Source organism: Pan paniscus, chromosome 8, assembly GCF_029289425.2.
Source record: "Pan paniscus chromosome 8, NHGRI_mPanPan1-v2.0_pri, whole genome shotgun sequence".
Lineage (NCBI taxonomy): Eukaryota > Metazoa > Chordata > Mammalia > Primates > Hominidae > Pan > Pan paniscus.
The window spans coordinates 144174092-144190322 of NC_073257.2; the positions used below are offsets into that span (position 1 = coordinate 144174092).

The 16231-nt window shown below is 53.4% G+C and overlaps 1 protein-coding gene across 8 annotated transcripts in view; it reads right to left on the reverse strand.

The window, feature by feature from the left end:
• Nucleotides 1–1431: 1431 nt before the first annotated feature.
• The window catches only part of STK32C (serine/threonine kinase 32C), a 127437-nt gene continuing 112637 nt past the window's right edge, over nucleotides 1432–16231 (reverse strand). For 7 of the 8 annotated variants that reach the window (XM_057299019.1, XM_008969326.5, XM_063607613.1 and 4 more), the window contains 2 exons: nucleotides 2988–3055; nucleotides 1432–2103 (listed from right to left, as the gene is read on the reverse strand). In XM_057299019.1, coding sequence (XP_057155002.1) covers nucleotides 1962–2103; nucleotides 2988–3055 — 210 coding nt within the window. In that variant the 3' untranslated portion in view covers nucleotides 1432–1961. Of the gene's footprint in view, nucleotides 2104–2986; nucleotides 3056–3253; nucleotides 3324–16231 lie in introns of those variants that run through there. The other variant, XM_063607609.1, reaches the window with a different exon arrangement.

Here is a 16231-nt window from a genome sequence, read left to right on the forward strand (position 1 = left end):
GAGTGTGTGGAAGTGAAGCACACACCATCGCCGCCCGGGTGGGCGCTGCTCACAGACGCAGGCGCAGCACTCAAGGCCGGGCAGCTATGAGGCTCTGACCCGAGCCCCCGGTGTGTGACTGCGGTGCTGGCGCATGCTGTGTCTCATAAAGGGTGCGTGGACGTTCCCAGACGGTTGTCCTCATCCCAAGAGCGGGGCCTGGTCGCAGTCACTGGGCACTCGCTGTTTGTTGAGCAGAGAGCCAGGGACACCTTGTGCCACCGGTTCTCTGGCCCTTGCCCATGCACCGATGGTGACAGAGAATTTCCTGCCGTGGTCTCTGGGGGCCACAGACAGGCCCATCTCTGACCCTGGGCTTCTTATAAAGCTGTGCAGATCCCAGGCGAAGGCCCTGGGCCCTCAGCATTTCCTTCCCGGGGCTCCCTCTGGCCCAGATGTGGGAGCTGATGTCCCCCACACCAGCATCTCCCACTCTGCCCCAGTGTGGGGGGCGATCAAGGGAACCAGACAGCACCCACACCTCACCAGTGTCTCGAAGAAGGACAAGGTGCACCACCCTGCCATGTTCCCCAAACGCACTTATTCAAACCCCCACACCTGTCCTTGCCCCGAGCCTGTCTCTGACATCGCCAGACTTCCACCGAGTACACGGCGCCTCTGGGCCCTCGCAGAGACCGGGCCACCCTTCCTGGTGGTGATTTGGGTGCCGTGTCCCCCATGTGAGCTGCTGAGGGCTGGAAGGCTAGTTTCTGCCATGATTCAGAGGACAGGGGTGGGTGGGGGATGGGAAGCTGCATTCTATCCCCTCGGACTTCTGACTCTGCTCGTGGCATGGCCGGTTCTTCCCCAAATGTTCTTTGGCCGTTGTCATCTCCGTCTCGCAGCCCAGCCAAGGACGGGAGGGCCCTGTTTGCCAGGGGTGCAGTGGGGCTCATGGACACAGGTCTAGGCACATGTCCACTATGGCCGCTGTCCTGGGAGGGGGCACAGACCCGCCACACCCATTTCCTCAGAGGAAACCAGCACAGGCCTGTCTGGAGCGCTGGGCTGACGGGCTGAGCCCGTCCTCCTCCAGCGAGACGAGAGAGAAGCACACAGGCCGTTTACCCAGTGAGTTACAGTTCCAACGACAGAACCACCCAGCCGCAGTGAGAGGGATACGTCCCTTTATGGAGGGCCAAGCACTGCCCGGCACTGCGGTGGCTCCACGGTGCACGGTGCTGTCCTGGGCTTCTCTGCCTCCAGGACCGTCTCTGCCTTCCACAGCCTTACGGCTCCAGGGCCATGGAGACAGGCACCCACCCCAAAGCCATGGTCCGGGAGCTCTGCCCTGAGGAGCTGCCCACCCTACTGGCTGCCTCAAGTCCAGGACAACCAGAAACAGCAGGCACGGGCCTGACGGCCAGGCAGACACAGGACGTACGCAGAACATGCAACATCGAGCGGTTCTCACATTGTAATTCTCAGAGGTGAAAACTATACAGAAATTGCTGGAGCAGTTTGAATCTCTAGAAAACATTCACCTCCCCACCCACTACCCCAACCCATGCCCTTGACCTCCAAGAACTGAGCCGAGCCTGGGGCACCCGCGGCCTGCGCTGCAAGGGTCACCTTGTGAGGAGGGCCGTGCACAGCCTCCGGGCTGAGCAGGGACAAAGACTCCTGTCCCATCCATGGCCCCAGCTCCCCGTGAGCGGTAAGAGGGCGCCCAGCAGCGCTTGCTCCATCTAGGCGGGTCTCGGGGGCCCACGGGAAATGCCCTCCATAGGTGTCCCCTGCACCCACAGCCTCTTGTCCCCTGCACCACCACGAGCCTGAGGTGTGAAATGTGTCCGGGGCACTGTGGGCACCGCCAGCCAGGCTGAGTGGGAACGTGAATGCCAGGCCTCGGCCCATGGCCCTCCCTCTGGCAGCCGAGTCTCCAAAGCAGCTCAAGGGGTGAGGACCACGGGCGTCCCGGCCTAGCCGCTCCCGGCCGAGGGGCAAATGGGGCCGCATATGGGCAGGGCGGAGCGTTCCGCCTCGTCCTCCACAGGCTCCGCAGCATCCCTGGACTCAGGGGCGGGGAGAGGCTCGCTCGGGAGGTCCTGGCTCCTCTTCAGCCTGGGGTGGCAGGAACACATGGAGGGCGTTATGCCCCCACCTCCCTGGCCTCAAGGTCCCATGACCTGCCCACGGGCTCATGGGATAGGCCATGGCGTGGATGCCCAAACGTGGGCCACAGGCTGGGTGTCTGCTGGAGAGGCCATGCTCCTGACACACTGGCAGGGAGCCTGGGGACAGGTGGGGGCACATGAGCATGCCGGCGAGGCTCGGCGTGTTTCCAGCCAGAAGCCGAAAGGCCTGACTGTGCAGGTGCCATAGGTCAGTGACTTGGGAATGAGGCTCGGCTAAGCCTCATTCTTCACCCGGTCGTCTGATCCCCAGGGTGCCAGTCAGTGCCCTCAGCCGTCTACACGCGCCGCCCTGCACGTCCTGCCCATAAGAGCTCAGACCCACCTCCTCCAGGAGGCCCTCCTTGCCCCGTGCGGGCAGAGGGAGCATCCATCCTCCCTTGGGCCCCATCGTGGCAGCTGCTGCTATTTCTGGCCTGCCTTGCCTGCTGCCAGTCATCTGTGCCCTTTCTGTCCCCTAGGGCCTGACATTCAGGAAAGGGGTCTGCTGAGAGACTGAGGGCGTGCCTGGGTGGGGGAGTTGACGTGGCTCTGATGGGACCTCCTAGGAAGTCACCACCCCTCATCTGGGCAAATGATGTGTCTCTCCCCAGAAGATTCCAGCCACAGGCCCCGCGTGGAGCGCAAACATGCCAGAGCCTGGCAGGGGTCTCCCGCCGCTCCCCTCCATAGCTGCTGCTCAGAGTCCCCAAAGAGTGCGGGGCCACGCACCCCAGGCCCACAGGTGCCAGCTCACGTGGCCAAGAAAACCTTAACCTTAGCCCCATTTTCCTCCTCTGTGCCACCACACCCACCCACCCCCAACACACTCACTTTTCTCTGTTAAAAATCACGAAGTCTTGCTGGATGGCATCGAGGCAGTCTTGAAGATAGTCATTCTCCTGTGGATGGAAAGGCACATGTGAGCGTGGGGGACGCTGTCCAGGTTCCGCCCACGTCCCCTCAAGTTGAGTGTCTGGGCATCCCCATCGGGCCTCCACCTGTGGCTTTCTTTGGACGATGGCCTCTGGGCTACTGAAGTGCCCCGGCCCTCCAGCAGCCAGACTGCCCGGGAGCTCGCATCTCTGCGGGTGACTCACCCAAGCCCGAGGATGCCAAGGCCCAGCTCCCTTGCCTCTGGGTGGATGGCTTGGACTTGCTCCGTGGGGCCTGCAGGACCAGGCAGAAGCTGTTCTCTGCGGGACTTTGCTGGAAACCACTCCCTTGCCAGGCCTTTCCCGTCTCATACCGGGTTCTCCCAGCCCCTCATCACAGCACACACACACCTGTCCCAGGCCTGCTTCTGGGGCCCTGCCCAGAGAATCCTGGAACCAGGGCTGTCTCAGAAGCAAGCCCTCAGGGCAAGCTTGTGGACTGAGGCTGCCCCTGGCAGGACCCACCCTTACTGGTGTGTGATGGGCAGGCAGGAGTACTTCCTTCAGGCAGCAGGACCACTTCCCAGGACGCAGGGGTCGGGGGAGGGCGTAGGTGGGGTGGAGGGGGTGCTGGCCGCTCAGCGCTGGCATGGCGTGGGGAAAGCATCATTATGGTGACCGTGAACTTGGATGGTGACGTTGGTCACTACCAACGCGTGAGCAAATGACAGACCCAGATGAGCCAAGTCACAGTGAAAAGTGCAGGGAGTCGCAGGCCTCGGGTGGCATTAAAAGGGCCCCCACCTCCTGCAGCTGAGGGTGTTGAAAGGGCCCCCACCTCCTGCAGCTGAGGCCAGAGGATGCCCACTTGTGAGGACCACAGAACCTCAGATCCATAGGAAGTCACCCACGTCACAGCCAAGGCCCTAGGAGGGAGGGAGCTGGGCTCTGAAGGTCGGAGGGGACGTGTGAGTGGGTACACACCAGAACGCTCACCCCTATCTAGACATACAAAACGTACAGCAAAACCCAGTGTTACCATCTTACGGGACCACCCCCCCATGCGATTGGCCAGTGACGGAAGCATCGTCATGCAGTGCGTGACAACAGTCTGCGTTCACCCAAGACGGGCAACAGCATGCTTTCACGGCCCCAGCCAGGGCTAAGGGGACTCTTCCCTGTCACAGTGTCGTCTGTGCCTCGAACACCTGGACACTCTTGCCTGCTATCCATGGATCCTATTTTTGGTCTCGCTCTGTCACCCAGACTAGAGTGCAGTGGTGTGATCTTGGCTCACTGCCAACTCCGCCTCCCAGGTTCAAGTGATTCTGCTGCCTCAGCCTCCCAAGTAGCTGGGATTACAGGTGCCCACCACCATACCCAGCTAATTTTTGTAGAGACGGGGTTTCACCATGTTGGCCACGCCAGTCTTGAACTCCTGACCTCAGGTGCTCCGCCTGCTTCAGCCTCCCAAAGTGCTGAGATTACAGGCGTGAGCCACCATGCCTGGCCCTGTGGATCCTATTAATGCTGATTGCCAAGTGGCAAGTACTCTGGACACCCTGTAAACCCAGGAACAGAGTGTGGGAGATGCAGAAGGCTGTTCTCCGATGAACGTTTCAGGGATTTGCTGACGTGCGTCACACTCAGACGCGCCCGCCAAGATAAAGGACAAGCCGTCTCACCTTGCGCCTCTTCCCACGAGGAAGGAAGCATAGGGCTCAACACATTTCTTGGGTTTGGGGAGCAGCTCACGTTCCCCACCCCGAGGCAGTGCCCTCCGTGTCTCTCCTGGATCTGTGGTGGTGTGAGGGTTTCACCCTGGCAGCGGGAATGTGGACTCTCTCTTCCCAACCCTGAGTGGGGACTGTCCCGCCCGCTCCTCCTGGTGGTGTCACCCTGGTCCTGGGCGTTCCCCACACGTACACGGTGTGAGCGGCCAGCACCTTGCCAAGGACTCCCACGCTCTCTGCGGGCAGCCCTCTCCTCTCCATGTGGCTCTCTCCCTCCAGGCTTTGCCCTGTCACTGTGGCCTCCCCTAAAGGAGTCACGATCCTGGCAGGGGACCTGTCCTTAGTCATCAAGAAGAGGACAGGCTGGGTGATCTGCTGTGTCTCAGCACTCTCTGGTCTAACCCTGATATAGACAGACAAGTCTGCAAACTCGGGCCGGCCTGAGAAGGTGACGGTGACCTAAGGCTCAGACTACTCAGGAATGAGGGTCCGACTGAGCCGCTGGGATCCTGCGATTCACGGCGACACAGGGTGGGAGGGGCTGGGGTGGGCGCCAGGGATGCAGAACATGAGCGCCCGTTGTGGCCCTGTGTGCAGCCCAGTGGCAGGGGCTGTTGGTCATCCTGCAACGTCCACAGCCATGTTTTCCTAGGCAGAGAGGCCACCAGAAGCCTGAGGAGCTGCTCCAGAACCATCTGGAAGGGGTGGCTCTGAGCAGCGCCCAAGCCGGGCTGTGTCACCGAGATGTGTGACCACGACCCCTTTCCACAGGGACTCCCTTCCCAAGGTGCGTGTAGCGCCGCCAGCAGTACCCCATGGCAGGGTCTGTGCCTGGCCTGGATCTGCCCTGCTCTTCCTCTGACAGCCCCTGCCTCCTCCTTGGGTGGCTGGAACCCTTTGCCAGCACACAGCCAGAAGGCCACAGAAGGGCCCTTCGCCCATGACTGACTGGTGTGGGTGTTTGAGAGCCCAGCTCCCTCAGGGCAGGGACCTCTTGAACCACAAGTGACGCTCCAGGTCCCCTGAAGTCCGAAGCCACTCCCCACAGGGTTTCCAGATTTCTGCTTGAAAGCCAAGCTCTGCTGGCATCTCCCATCCCGAGGAGGGCGGGGGTCTCTCCTGGATGCACTTTCTGAGTAACTCGACCAGGAATCCCCATCTCAGGGCACCCGTGGCACCTCCACACATGCTGAGACACAGCCTCGGACCCCAGATGTCACCCACAGCGAGGAGGGGCCTGGGAAATGGAGCAGGCTTCAGTCCCTAGCACCGCCACAAACCTGCTTGGCAGCTCAGATGCAACTGTCAGACCCCTCAGCATTCAGTGGAAATGCCAGGGACCCAGAATAGTCAAATAATGTCCAAAAAGAACAAAACTGGGGGATTCACAGATCCTGATTTGAAAGCTTGCTACAAAGCTACAGTTATCAAGATGGTGCAGTCCCGGCGCAGGGCAGACATCTGGACCAATGGAATAAAATGGCAAGTCAAAAAACAAGGTGTGATGTCAAAAGCAATTCAATGGGGAAAGAATCCTCTTTTCAGCAAATGGTGCTGGGACAGTCAGATATCCACCGATGAGAGAATGAAGCTGGACCCTCACCTGACATTGTTCATAAAAATTAACCCAAAATGAATCACGCAGCTAAACGCAAGAGCTGAAACTATACAAGACTTAGAAGAAAGTGTGGGAGTAAATCCCTGTGGCCTCAGCTGAGGTGATGGATCCTTAGACAAAGCACAGCAGCCGAGGAGGAAACAGCCACATCGGACAACATCAAGGTCCAAGACTTCCCTGCTGCAAATGATGCCCTCAAGAAAGAGAAAAGATAGCCCACGGAACAGGAGGAAATACCTGCCAATCTCCTGTCTGACCACACACCTGCGTTCAGGAAATAAAAGACTTGACTCCTACCAAGAAACACAGAGACGAGCAAGGACTTCTGGCTTCTGCTCTGCGGCAAACAACGTGGAAGGCCTCATTCCCATCCCTGCGACAGGAAAAATGCTGAACTAATGAAAATCAATGACTTTCCTGGACCCATCAGAGAGCTGAGGTCAAAGCACTGTGGCGACCCCCAAGTCTGGAGAGACAGGTGAGCAAAGTCACAGCTGAGACCTGCTGGCCTGGAGCAGAACTGATGGTGTGCAGGAACACCTCCTGGGCAGCTCTGGGGAGTGGCCGGGGCCGTGTGCAGAACTCCTGTGGCTGCGGTCTTATGGGGCCCCCAATGTTTTGTGGGTTTCCCCTCCAGGAACCCTGCCAGGTCTTAAGCCAAGGATGATCCCTTCCTGGCTCTGGCATGGGATGGGGACAGTCACCACTGTGAAATACACCCAGAGCATTCTCCAGAGCAAATGGAATTTGCTCTCCAAAGGAAAGGCTTATCTCACTTGGGGGAAGACTGTTTTTCAGCCTGTACCCCGCTTTAGCCTGTCTCACCTAAGGGGAGGGGAAAAGAAGATAAACAACTGTGAAGGGGCACAGGCCCCCACGACTGAGATTTGGTCACAGACTGTGGAACAGTTCCCTCCCCGCCATCTTCCCAACACACCCACAGGGCCTCCGCAGTGTGACAGGGATTCCAGCAGAGAGGGCCACAAGACACAGACTCTCTCTGAGGAGGAGGATTTAGGGAAGCCCAAGGGCAACCCGGGAAATGAAAACAAATGTGAAGCCTCTGGTACCCACAGCTACAGCAGACTTTAAACCCTGCCCCAAACCTGGCCAGATTACATAAACCTCACACTAAAGGCCCATCTACTTCAGCTCTTATTACCAGATACATCATGTCCAGCTTTCAACAAACATTACAAGGCAGACTACAAGGTCTTAAGGAAAAAAATAGAGTGTGAAGAGACAAGGCACACATTAGAACAGATCCAGATATGGCACCCATGTTGGAATTATCAAACAGGAAATTTGAAATAACTGTGATTAATATGGTAAGGGCTCCAAGGTAAAAGCAGGCAAGAACAGATGGGGAACAGAAGGGCAATGTAAGTAGAGAGATGGAAACTCCAAGGAGGGATCAAAAGGAAATGCTGGAAATGGAAAACACTGTAACAGAAATGAGGATGCCTTTGATGGTTCCTCAGTAGACTGGATCCAGATGAGGAAGGATCCATGAGCTTGAAGAAATGTCAACAGAAACTTCTCAAACTGAAATGCAAAGAGAAAAAAAAAAGAGTGAAAAAAATGAACAGAATATCCAAGAGCTGTGGGACAATTTCAAACGGCACCACACATGCATAATTGGATTTCCAGCAGGAGAAGACAAAGAGAACAGAGTATTTGAAATAATAATGACTGGGAATTTTCTGAAATTAATGACAGACACCAAACCACAGATCTAAGAAGCTCAGAGAACACCAAGCAGAATGAATATTAAAAAAAAAATCTGTACCTAGGCATATCATTATTCAAATTGCAGAAAACCAAAGACAGAGAAAATCTTGAAATGAGCTGGGGGTGGGGGGTGGGGAGGAATTCTACTTACAGAAAAAGAATTAGAGCAGACTGCCTGTTAGAAATCACATAGCAAGAAGAGAGCAGAGTGAAATATTTAAAGTGTTGAAAGTAAAAAACCTACCAACCTAGAATTCTATATCCAGTGAAATTATTCTTTAACGGTGAAAGTAAAGACTTTTTGGACAAACAAAAAGGGAAGGAATTCATCTCTGTTGGACCTGTCCTATAAGACATGTTAAACAAAGTTCCTCAGGGGAAAGGAAGATGATTTAGGTCAGCAACTTGGGTCTGCATAAAGAAAGGAAGCACTTTAGAGGAGGAATGAATAAAGGTAAAATGAAATTTTTAATTTTTCTTAATTGATCCAAAAGATAACTGTTTAAAATAACAGTAGTAACAACGTAATGAGCAATTATAGCATACAGATAAATGAAATGAATGACAGCAATGTCATCAGGAACAGGAGGAATGCATGAGAGGTGCCGTCACAAGGCACCCCACTGCACATGAGGGGGCAGAGCGTCAGGTGAAGGTAGACTGTATGGTAAAGGTATACTGCCATGTCCAGGCCAACCACTAAAAATATTTCAAAAAGAAGTATAATTAACAGGCTAGGAGAGGAGATAAACTAGAATAATATAAAATGCTTAATTAAAACCAGAAAAGGCAGAAAAATAGGGAAAAAGGAAGAACAATAAATAGACTACAGTTACAAATAAGGTAGCTATCATATTGAACTATATAAATGACCACTTATTTATTTACAAGACAGCGTGTCTCTCTGTTACCCAGACTGGAGTGCAGGGGCATGATCATAGCTCACTGCAGCCTTGAACTCCTGCCTCAGCCTCCTGCGTAGCTGGTATCACAGGTGTATCCCACCACACCCAGATAATTTTTTTTTTTTGTAGAGACAGGGTCTTGCCATGTTGCCCAGCCTGGTCTCAAACTCCTGGACTCAAGCATTCCTCTCACCTCAGCCTCTCAAGTCACTGGAACTACAGGCAGGCACTGTTATGCCTGGCTAATTTTTTTGTCTTTTATAGAGCTGCTGCTAAGGTTTGGCTGTCTCCCCACCCCAATCTCAGCTTGAATTGTGACTCCCACAATTCCCGTGTGTCATGGGAGGAACCCAGTGGGAGGTGATTGAATTATGGGGGCGAGTCTTTCCTGTGCTGTTGTCATGATAGTGAATGAGTCTCATGAGATCTGATGGTTTTAAAAACAAAAGTTTCCCTGCACAAGCTCTCTCTGCCATCCATGTAAGATGTGACTTGCTCCTCCTTGCCTTCCGCCATGATTGTGAGGCCTCCCCAGCCATGTGGAACTGTAAGTCCATTAAACCTTTTTCCTGTATAAATTTCCCAGTCTCGGATATGTCTTTATTAGCAGCATGAGAACAGACTAATACAGTAAATTGGTACCGGTAAAGTAGGGCGCTGCTGAAATGATACCCGAAAATGTGGGAGCGATTTTTTAGAACTGGGTAACAGGCAGAGGCTGGAACCGTCTGGAGGGCTCAGAAGAAGACAGGAAAATGTGGGAAAGTTTGGAACTTCCTAGAGACTTGTTGAATGGCTTTGACCAAAATGCTGATAATGATATGGACAATGAAGTCCAGGCTGAGTTGGTCTCAGATGGAGATGAGGAACTTGTTGGGAACTAGAGCAAAGGTGGCTCTTGTTATGGTTTAAGCAAAGAGACTGGCAGCATTTTGCCCCTGCCCTAGAGATTTGTGGAACTCTGAATTTGAGAGATGATTTAGGGTATGTGGCAGAAGAAATTTCTAAGCAGCAAAGCATTCAAGAGGTGACTTGGGTGCTGTTAAAGGCATTCCATTTTAAAAAGGAAACAGCATAAAAGTTCAAAAAATTTGCAACCTGACAATGCAATAGAAAAGAAACTCCTGGCTGGGCACGGTGGCTCATGCCTGTAATCCTAGCACTTTGGGAGGTTAAGGCAGGCAGATCACCTGAGGTCAGGAGTTCAAGACCAGCCTGGCCAACATGGTGAAACCCTTTTCTACTAAAAATACAAAAATTATCTGGGTGTGGTGGTGCGTGCCTGTAATCCCAGCTACTTGGGAGGCTGAGACAGGAGAATCACTTGAACTTAGGAAGCGGAGGTTGCAGTGGCAATGAGCTGCCATTGCACCACTGCACTCCAGCCTGGGTGACAGAGCAAGACCGTCTCAAAAAAAAAAAAAAAAAGAGAGGAAAAAAAAGAAAACCCCATTTTCTGAGAAGAAATTTGCATAAGTAACAAGGAACTGAATATTAATCACCAAGACAATGGGGAAAATGTCTCCAGGGCATGCCACAGACCTTTGCGGCAGCCCCTACCATCACAGACTCACAGGCCTAGGAGGAATAAATGGTTTCATGGGCTAGGTCCAGGGTCCCTCTGCTGTGTGCAGTCTAGGGACTTGCTGCACTGCATCCCAGCTGCTCCAGCCATGACTGAAAGGGGCCAAGGTACAGCTCAGGCCGTGGCTTCAGAGGGTACAAGCCCCAAGCTGTGGCAGCTTCCATGTGGTGTTGAGCCCGCAGGTGCACAGAAGTCAAGAATGGAGGTTTGGGAGCCTCTGCCTACATTTCAGAGGATGTATGGAAACACCTGGATGTCCAGGCAGAAGTTTGTTGCAGGGGTGAGGCCCTCATGGAGAACCTCTGCTAGGGCAATGCAGAAGGGAAATGTGGGGTTGGTGCCCCTATACAAAGTCCCCACTGGGGCACTGCCTAGCGGAGCTCTGAGAAGAGGGCCACCATCCTCTAGACCCCAGAATGGTATATCCACCAACAGCTTGCACCGTGCACCTGGAAAAGCCACAGACACTCAATGCCAGCCCACGAAAGCAGCCAGGAGGAAGGCTGTACTCTGCAGAGCCACAAAGGCAGAGCTGCCTAAGACCATGGGAACCCAACTCTTGCATCAGCATGACCTGGATGTGAGAGATAGAGTCAAAGATGTTAATTTTGAAGCTTTAAGATTTGACAGCCCTGCTGGATTTCAGACTTGTATGGGGCCTGTAGCCCCTTTGTTTTGGCCAATTTCTCCCATTTGGAATGGCTGTATTTACCCAATGCCTGTACCCCTATTGTATCTAGGAAGTCACTTGCTTTTGATTTTACAGACTCATAGGCAGAAGGGACTTACCTTGTCTCAGATGAGACACTGGACTGCGGACTTTTGAGTTAATGCCAAAATAAGACTATGGGGGACTGTTGGGAAGGCATGATTGGTTCTGAAATGTGAGGACATGAGATTTTGGAGGGGCTGGGGCAGAATGATATGGTTTGGCTCTGTCCCCATCCCAATCTCAGCTTGAATTGTGACTCCCACAATTCCCACATGTTGTGGGAGGAACCTGGTGGGAGGTGATTGAATTATGGGGGCAGGTCTTTCCTGTGCTGTTGTCATGATAGTGAATGAGTCTCATGAGATCTGATGGTTTTAAAAACAAAAGTTTCCCTGCACAAGCTCTCTCTTTGCCTGCCGCCATCCATGTAAGATGTGACTTGCTCCTCCTTGCCTTCCACGACTGTGAGGCCTCCCCAGCCATGTGGAACTGTAAATCCATTAAACCTTTTTCCTGTATAAATTACCCAGACTCAGGTATGCCTTTATTAGCAGTGTGAAAATAGACTAATACAGTTGGGTCTCACCTTGTTGCCCAGGCTGGTCTCAAACTCCTGGACTCAAGCAGTCCTCTTGCCTCAGCCTCCCTGGTCGCTTTAAATGTGAATGGTCTAAAATACACCAATTAGGTCAGGCACAGTGGCTCACATCTGTAATCCCAGCATTTTGGGAGGCTGAGGTGGGAGGACTCCAAGAGTTTGAGACCAACCTGGACAACATAGTGAGACCCTGTCTCTACAACAAAATTTTTTTCAAATGAGCCAGGTGTGGTGGTCCACACCCACAGTTCCAGCTATTCTGGCAGCTGGGGCAGGGAGGATCACTTGAGCCCAGGAAGTCAAGGCTGAAATGAGCCATCATTGCACCACTGCACTCCAGTTTTGGTAATAAAGCAAGACCCTGTCTCTAAAAAAAAATAAAGTAAAATAAATATGCCAATTAAAATATATTGTCAGAGTAGACTAAAAAAAAGACAATAAAATTTTTAAAACATTTTGATAGACATTTCTCTAGACACAATGCCTGATAAAACACCTCAAAAGATGTTCAATATCATCAGAGAAATGCAAACCATAACCACACAATCACTGCACAGTAAGATACCTATGATTTTTTTTAAAAAAACAGACAATAACAGGACTTGGTAAGTATATGGAGAAATCAGAACCCTCACACACTGCTGGTAGGGGCATAAAATGGCACACCTGCTGCAGAAAAGGGTAGGCGTTTCCTCCAAACATGAAGCACAGAGTCACATATGACCCAGCAGGTTCATGCCTAGGTATGTGCCCCCCAAAAATAAAAGTACATATGCACACAAAGACTTGTATGTGAATGTTCACAGCAGCATTATTCATGATAATGAAAAATGTTAACAAGTGGAAAGAACAAATACTCATCAACTGATGACTGGATAAAGGAAAGGTGATACATATGTGGAATAATACTCAGCCATCAACAGGAATGAAGCACTGACAGGCTACAACGTGGACGGGCCTCAAAAGCATCCTGCGAAGTGAAAGAAGCCAGCTGCAAAGACCACATAGTGTGTAACTCCACTTCCATGAAACGCCCACAACAGGCAACCCTACAGAGACGGAAAGTAGCTTCGTGGCTGCCAGGGGAGGGGAGAAGAGGGGAATGGGGCATGACTGCTAATAGGTGGGGTCTTTCTCTTACATTACATGAAAAGGTTCTAAAATCAGATTGTGGTGGAGAATGCACAGCCCTGTGACTATATTAAAAACCACGGAATTATATGCTTTACATGGGCGCACTGTATATTGTATGGAATGTGAATTATATCAAAATAAAGCTGTTTCCAAAAACCTCTCTCAGCCTCAAGGTTAACAGTGGGACTTTTTTTTTGGAGTGATGCTTTCCTTTCAGAACACCTCCTACCCTCAAGCCAAAACATCTCCCCACAACCAACCCAAGACAAAGCCGAGCTCCTCCCGCTCACAGGTGCCTGGCCTCACTTGTTCCCAGCCAGAGCCTCCTGGGAACTCAGCATGGCCAGCTGGGCTCTGCACACTGTCCATCCCTGAGTCTCCCATGAGGGTTCCTAACTCATCCTGGGCCTGTTTCTACACCCCAGAGCCCTGGCTCTGGACACGCTCTGGTAGGGAAAACTTAAAACATCTGATGGGAATGCCAAAGAACCCCCCAACCACGAGAACCTTCCAACCATCCTGTGGCTCTCGGCAGTGCCTCACAGTGGCCACCTGGCAGACAGCAGCTCTCCACCGACAATTCTGCCTGAGGACACCCAGGGCTGCCGGCAGCAGTCCTGGAGGAGGGGCGAGGATGGAAGCCTGACCCACTGGGGGGCTGTGTTCCCCCCAAAATCAGGGCACCCAGGGCATGACCCCACCCCTGCCCCCCACATCATGGTGAGGAGGGGACTGACACCCGTCTTCTGCCCAGGAGCAACACAGGGCCCACCAGGTCTGAGGAGGCTGCACGGGGGCTGAGGCACGAGAGTTTCCCAGGACATCCACCACAGGCTCAGGCAGACTCAGGGGCAAGGGGACCACCGAGGGACCCAGGGTCATCACTGTCACCCTGACATCAACACACAACCAGAGCTACTCCTTGGTGAATATCAGCCACATCCTGGTGGTATGGGCCAAACTGTGTCCCCAAAAATGACACACTCAAATTCTAATCCTGGGTACCTGTGAATGTGACCTCATTTGGAAGTGAGGTCTTTGCAGATATCATCAAGATAAGATGGGGCCATACTGGATCAGGGTGGGCCCTAAATCCAATGCCTGGTGTCCTTATGAGAAGAGGGGAGGAGATGGAGACGCACACACAGGCCGACCCCACGCGGCAGCGAAGCAGGGGCTGGGGGGATGCGTCTAGGCCAAGGCAGCCTCTACCGGAGGGTAGAGGGGCAAGGACTGGTTTTCCTCCCCGGAGAGCCTTCAGAGGGGGCACGGCTTTGCTGACATCTTAACTTTGGACTCAGGCTTCCAAGCCATGAGACAACACATTTCTTTTTAAATCTGCTGATTAAAAGGGAGCCTACTGATGCTCTATTGTGAATATCACATTCACATGGAACACGAACCACGTCCACATTGGGAACACCACATCCTCACACGGCAGAGGATCAAAGACTCAAAAGAGGACTGAAGTCACCCTTCTACAACAGCATTAACCCCACCCATGCTGGAAGAACCTACGTGGCCCCAACAGCCCCTAAAAGTCCCGTCTCTACCACCACCACAATAGGAAGCAAATTCCAACACGAGTTTTAAGGGAAACATTTCAACCACAGCACCTGTCAAATCCCTGATGAGACCACGACCTCAGACAATATTAGCTCACACTCTGGTGAGATCTGGAAGCAGGAAACAGAGCTGCACCTGAGGAGGCCACGACCTCAATGTTAGCTCACATTCTGGTGAGACCCCGAAGCAGGGAACAGAGCTGCACCATGCCTGGAGTTCCGGTTTACAGAAACTATGAGATCATCACATAACTGCCCAAGGGGTTCACCTTACCCGCTGCCTAGACAGCCAATTATCAAGACAGGGGAGCTGCAGGAGACAGAGTAGTTCACGCACAGCCGGCTGTGAAGGAGACCATTTCATTACGACTCAGATCCATCTCAGAGAGATGCATTGCTGTTCTTCAACCACCTGATTCGTGGTCACCTGTCCTGGCAGCCCCAGAATACCAGCATGCCTGGGTGAGCATGAGGGCTTCACGTGGCTGTCCTCGCACACACAACCAAAGCCGGCACACCTGGGCGAGTGTGAGGGCTTCACGTGGCTGTCCCGGCATACACACCTGATGCCGATGCACCTGGGCTAGTCTGAGGGCTTCACGTGGCCATCCCCACACACACAACTGATGCCGACGCACCTGGGCGAGTGTGAGGGCTTCACATGGCCGTCCCCACACACACAACTGATGCTGACGCACCTGGGCGAGTGTGAGGGCTTCACGTGGCCATCCCCACACACATAACTGATGCTGACGCACCTGGGCGAGTGTGAGGGCTTCACATGCCCGTCCCCACACACACAACTGACACCAACACACCTGGGTGAGTGTGAGGGCTTCACATGGCCATCCCCACACACACAACTGATGCTGACGCACCTGGGTGAGTGTGAGGGCTTCACATGGCCGTCCCTGCACACACAACCAAAGCCAGCACACCTGGGCTAGTCTGAGGGCTTCACGTGGCCATCCCCGCACACACAACTGACACCAACGGGGCTAGTCTGAGGGCTTCACATGGCTGTCCCTGCACACACAACTGATGCCGACGCACCTGGGTGAGTGTGAGGGCTTCATGTGGCCATCCCTGCACACACAACATCAACGCACCTGGGTGAGTGTGAGGGCTTCACATGGCCGTCCCCGCACACACACCTGATGCTGACGCACCTGGGCGAGTGTGAGGGCTTCATGTGGCCATCCCTGCACACACAACCAAAGCCAGCACACCTGGGCAAGTGTGAGGGCTTCACATGGCCGTCCCCACACACACAACTGATGCCGATGCACCTGGGTGAGTGTGAGGGCTTCACGTGGCTGACCCCGTACATACAACTGACACCGACACACCTGGGCGAGTGTGAGGGCTTCACATGGCTGTCCCGGCACACATACCTGATGCCGACGCACCTGGGCGAGTGTGAGGGCTTCACATAGCCGTCCCCGCACATACAACCAACACCAGCACACCTGGGCAAGCACGAAGGCTTCATATGGCCATCCCCGTGCACTCATAACCCTAGCCCTGGTTGTCCCTGCCCACCTGCTTCATAAGGAGCGAGGTGGGGGCTGGGAAAGGCAGAAGGGAGGTCTCTGGCCTTCTCAGGACTTCAGGAAATGGTC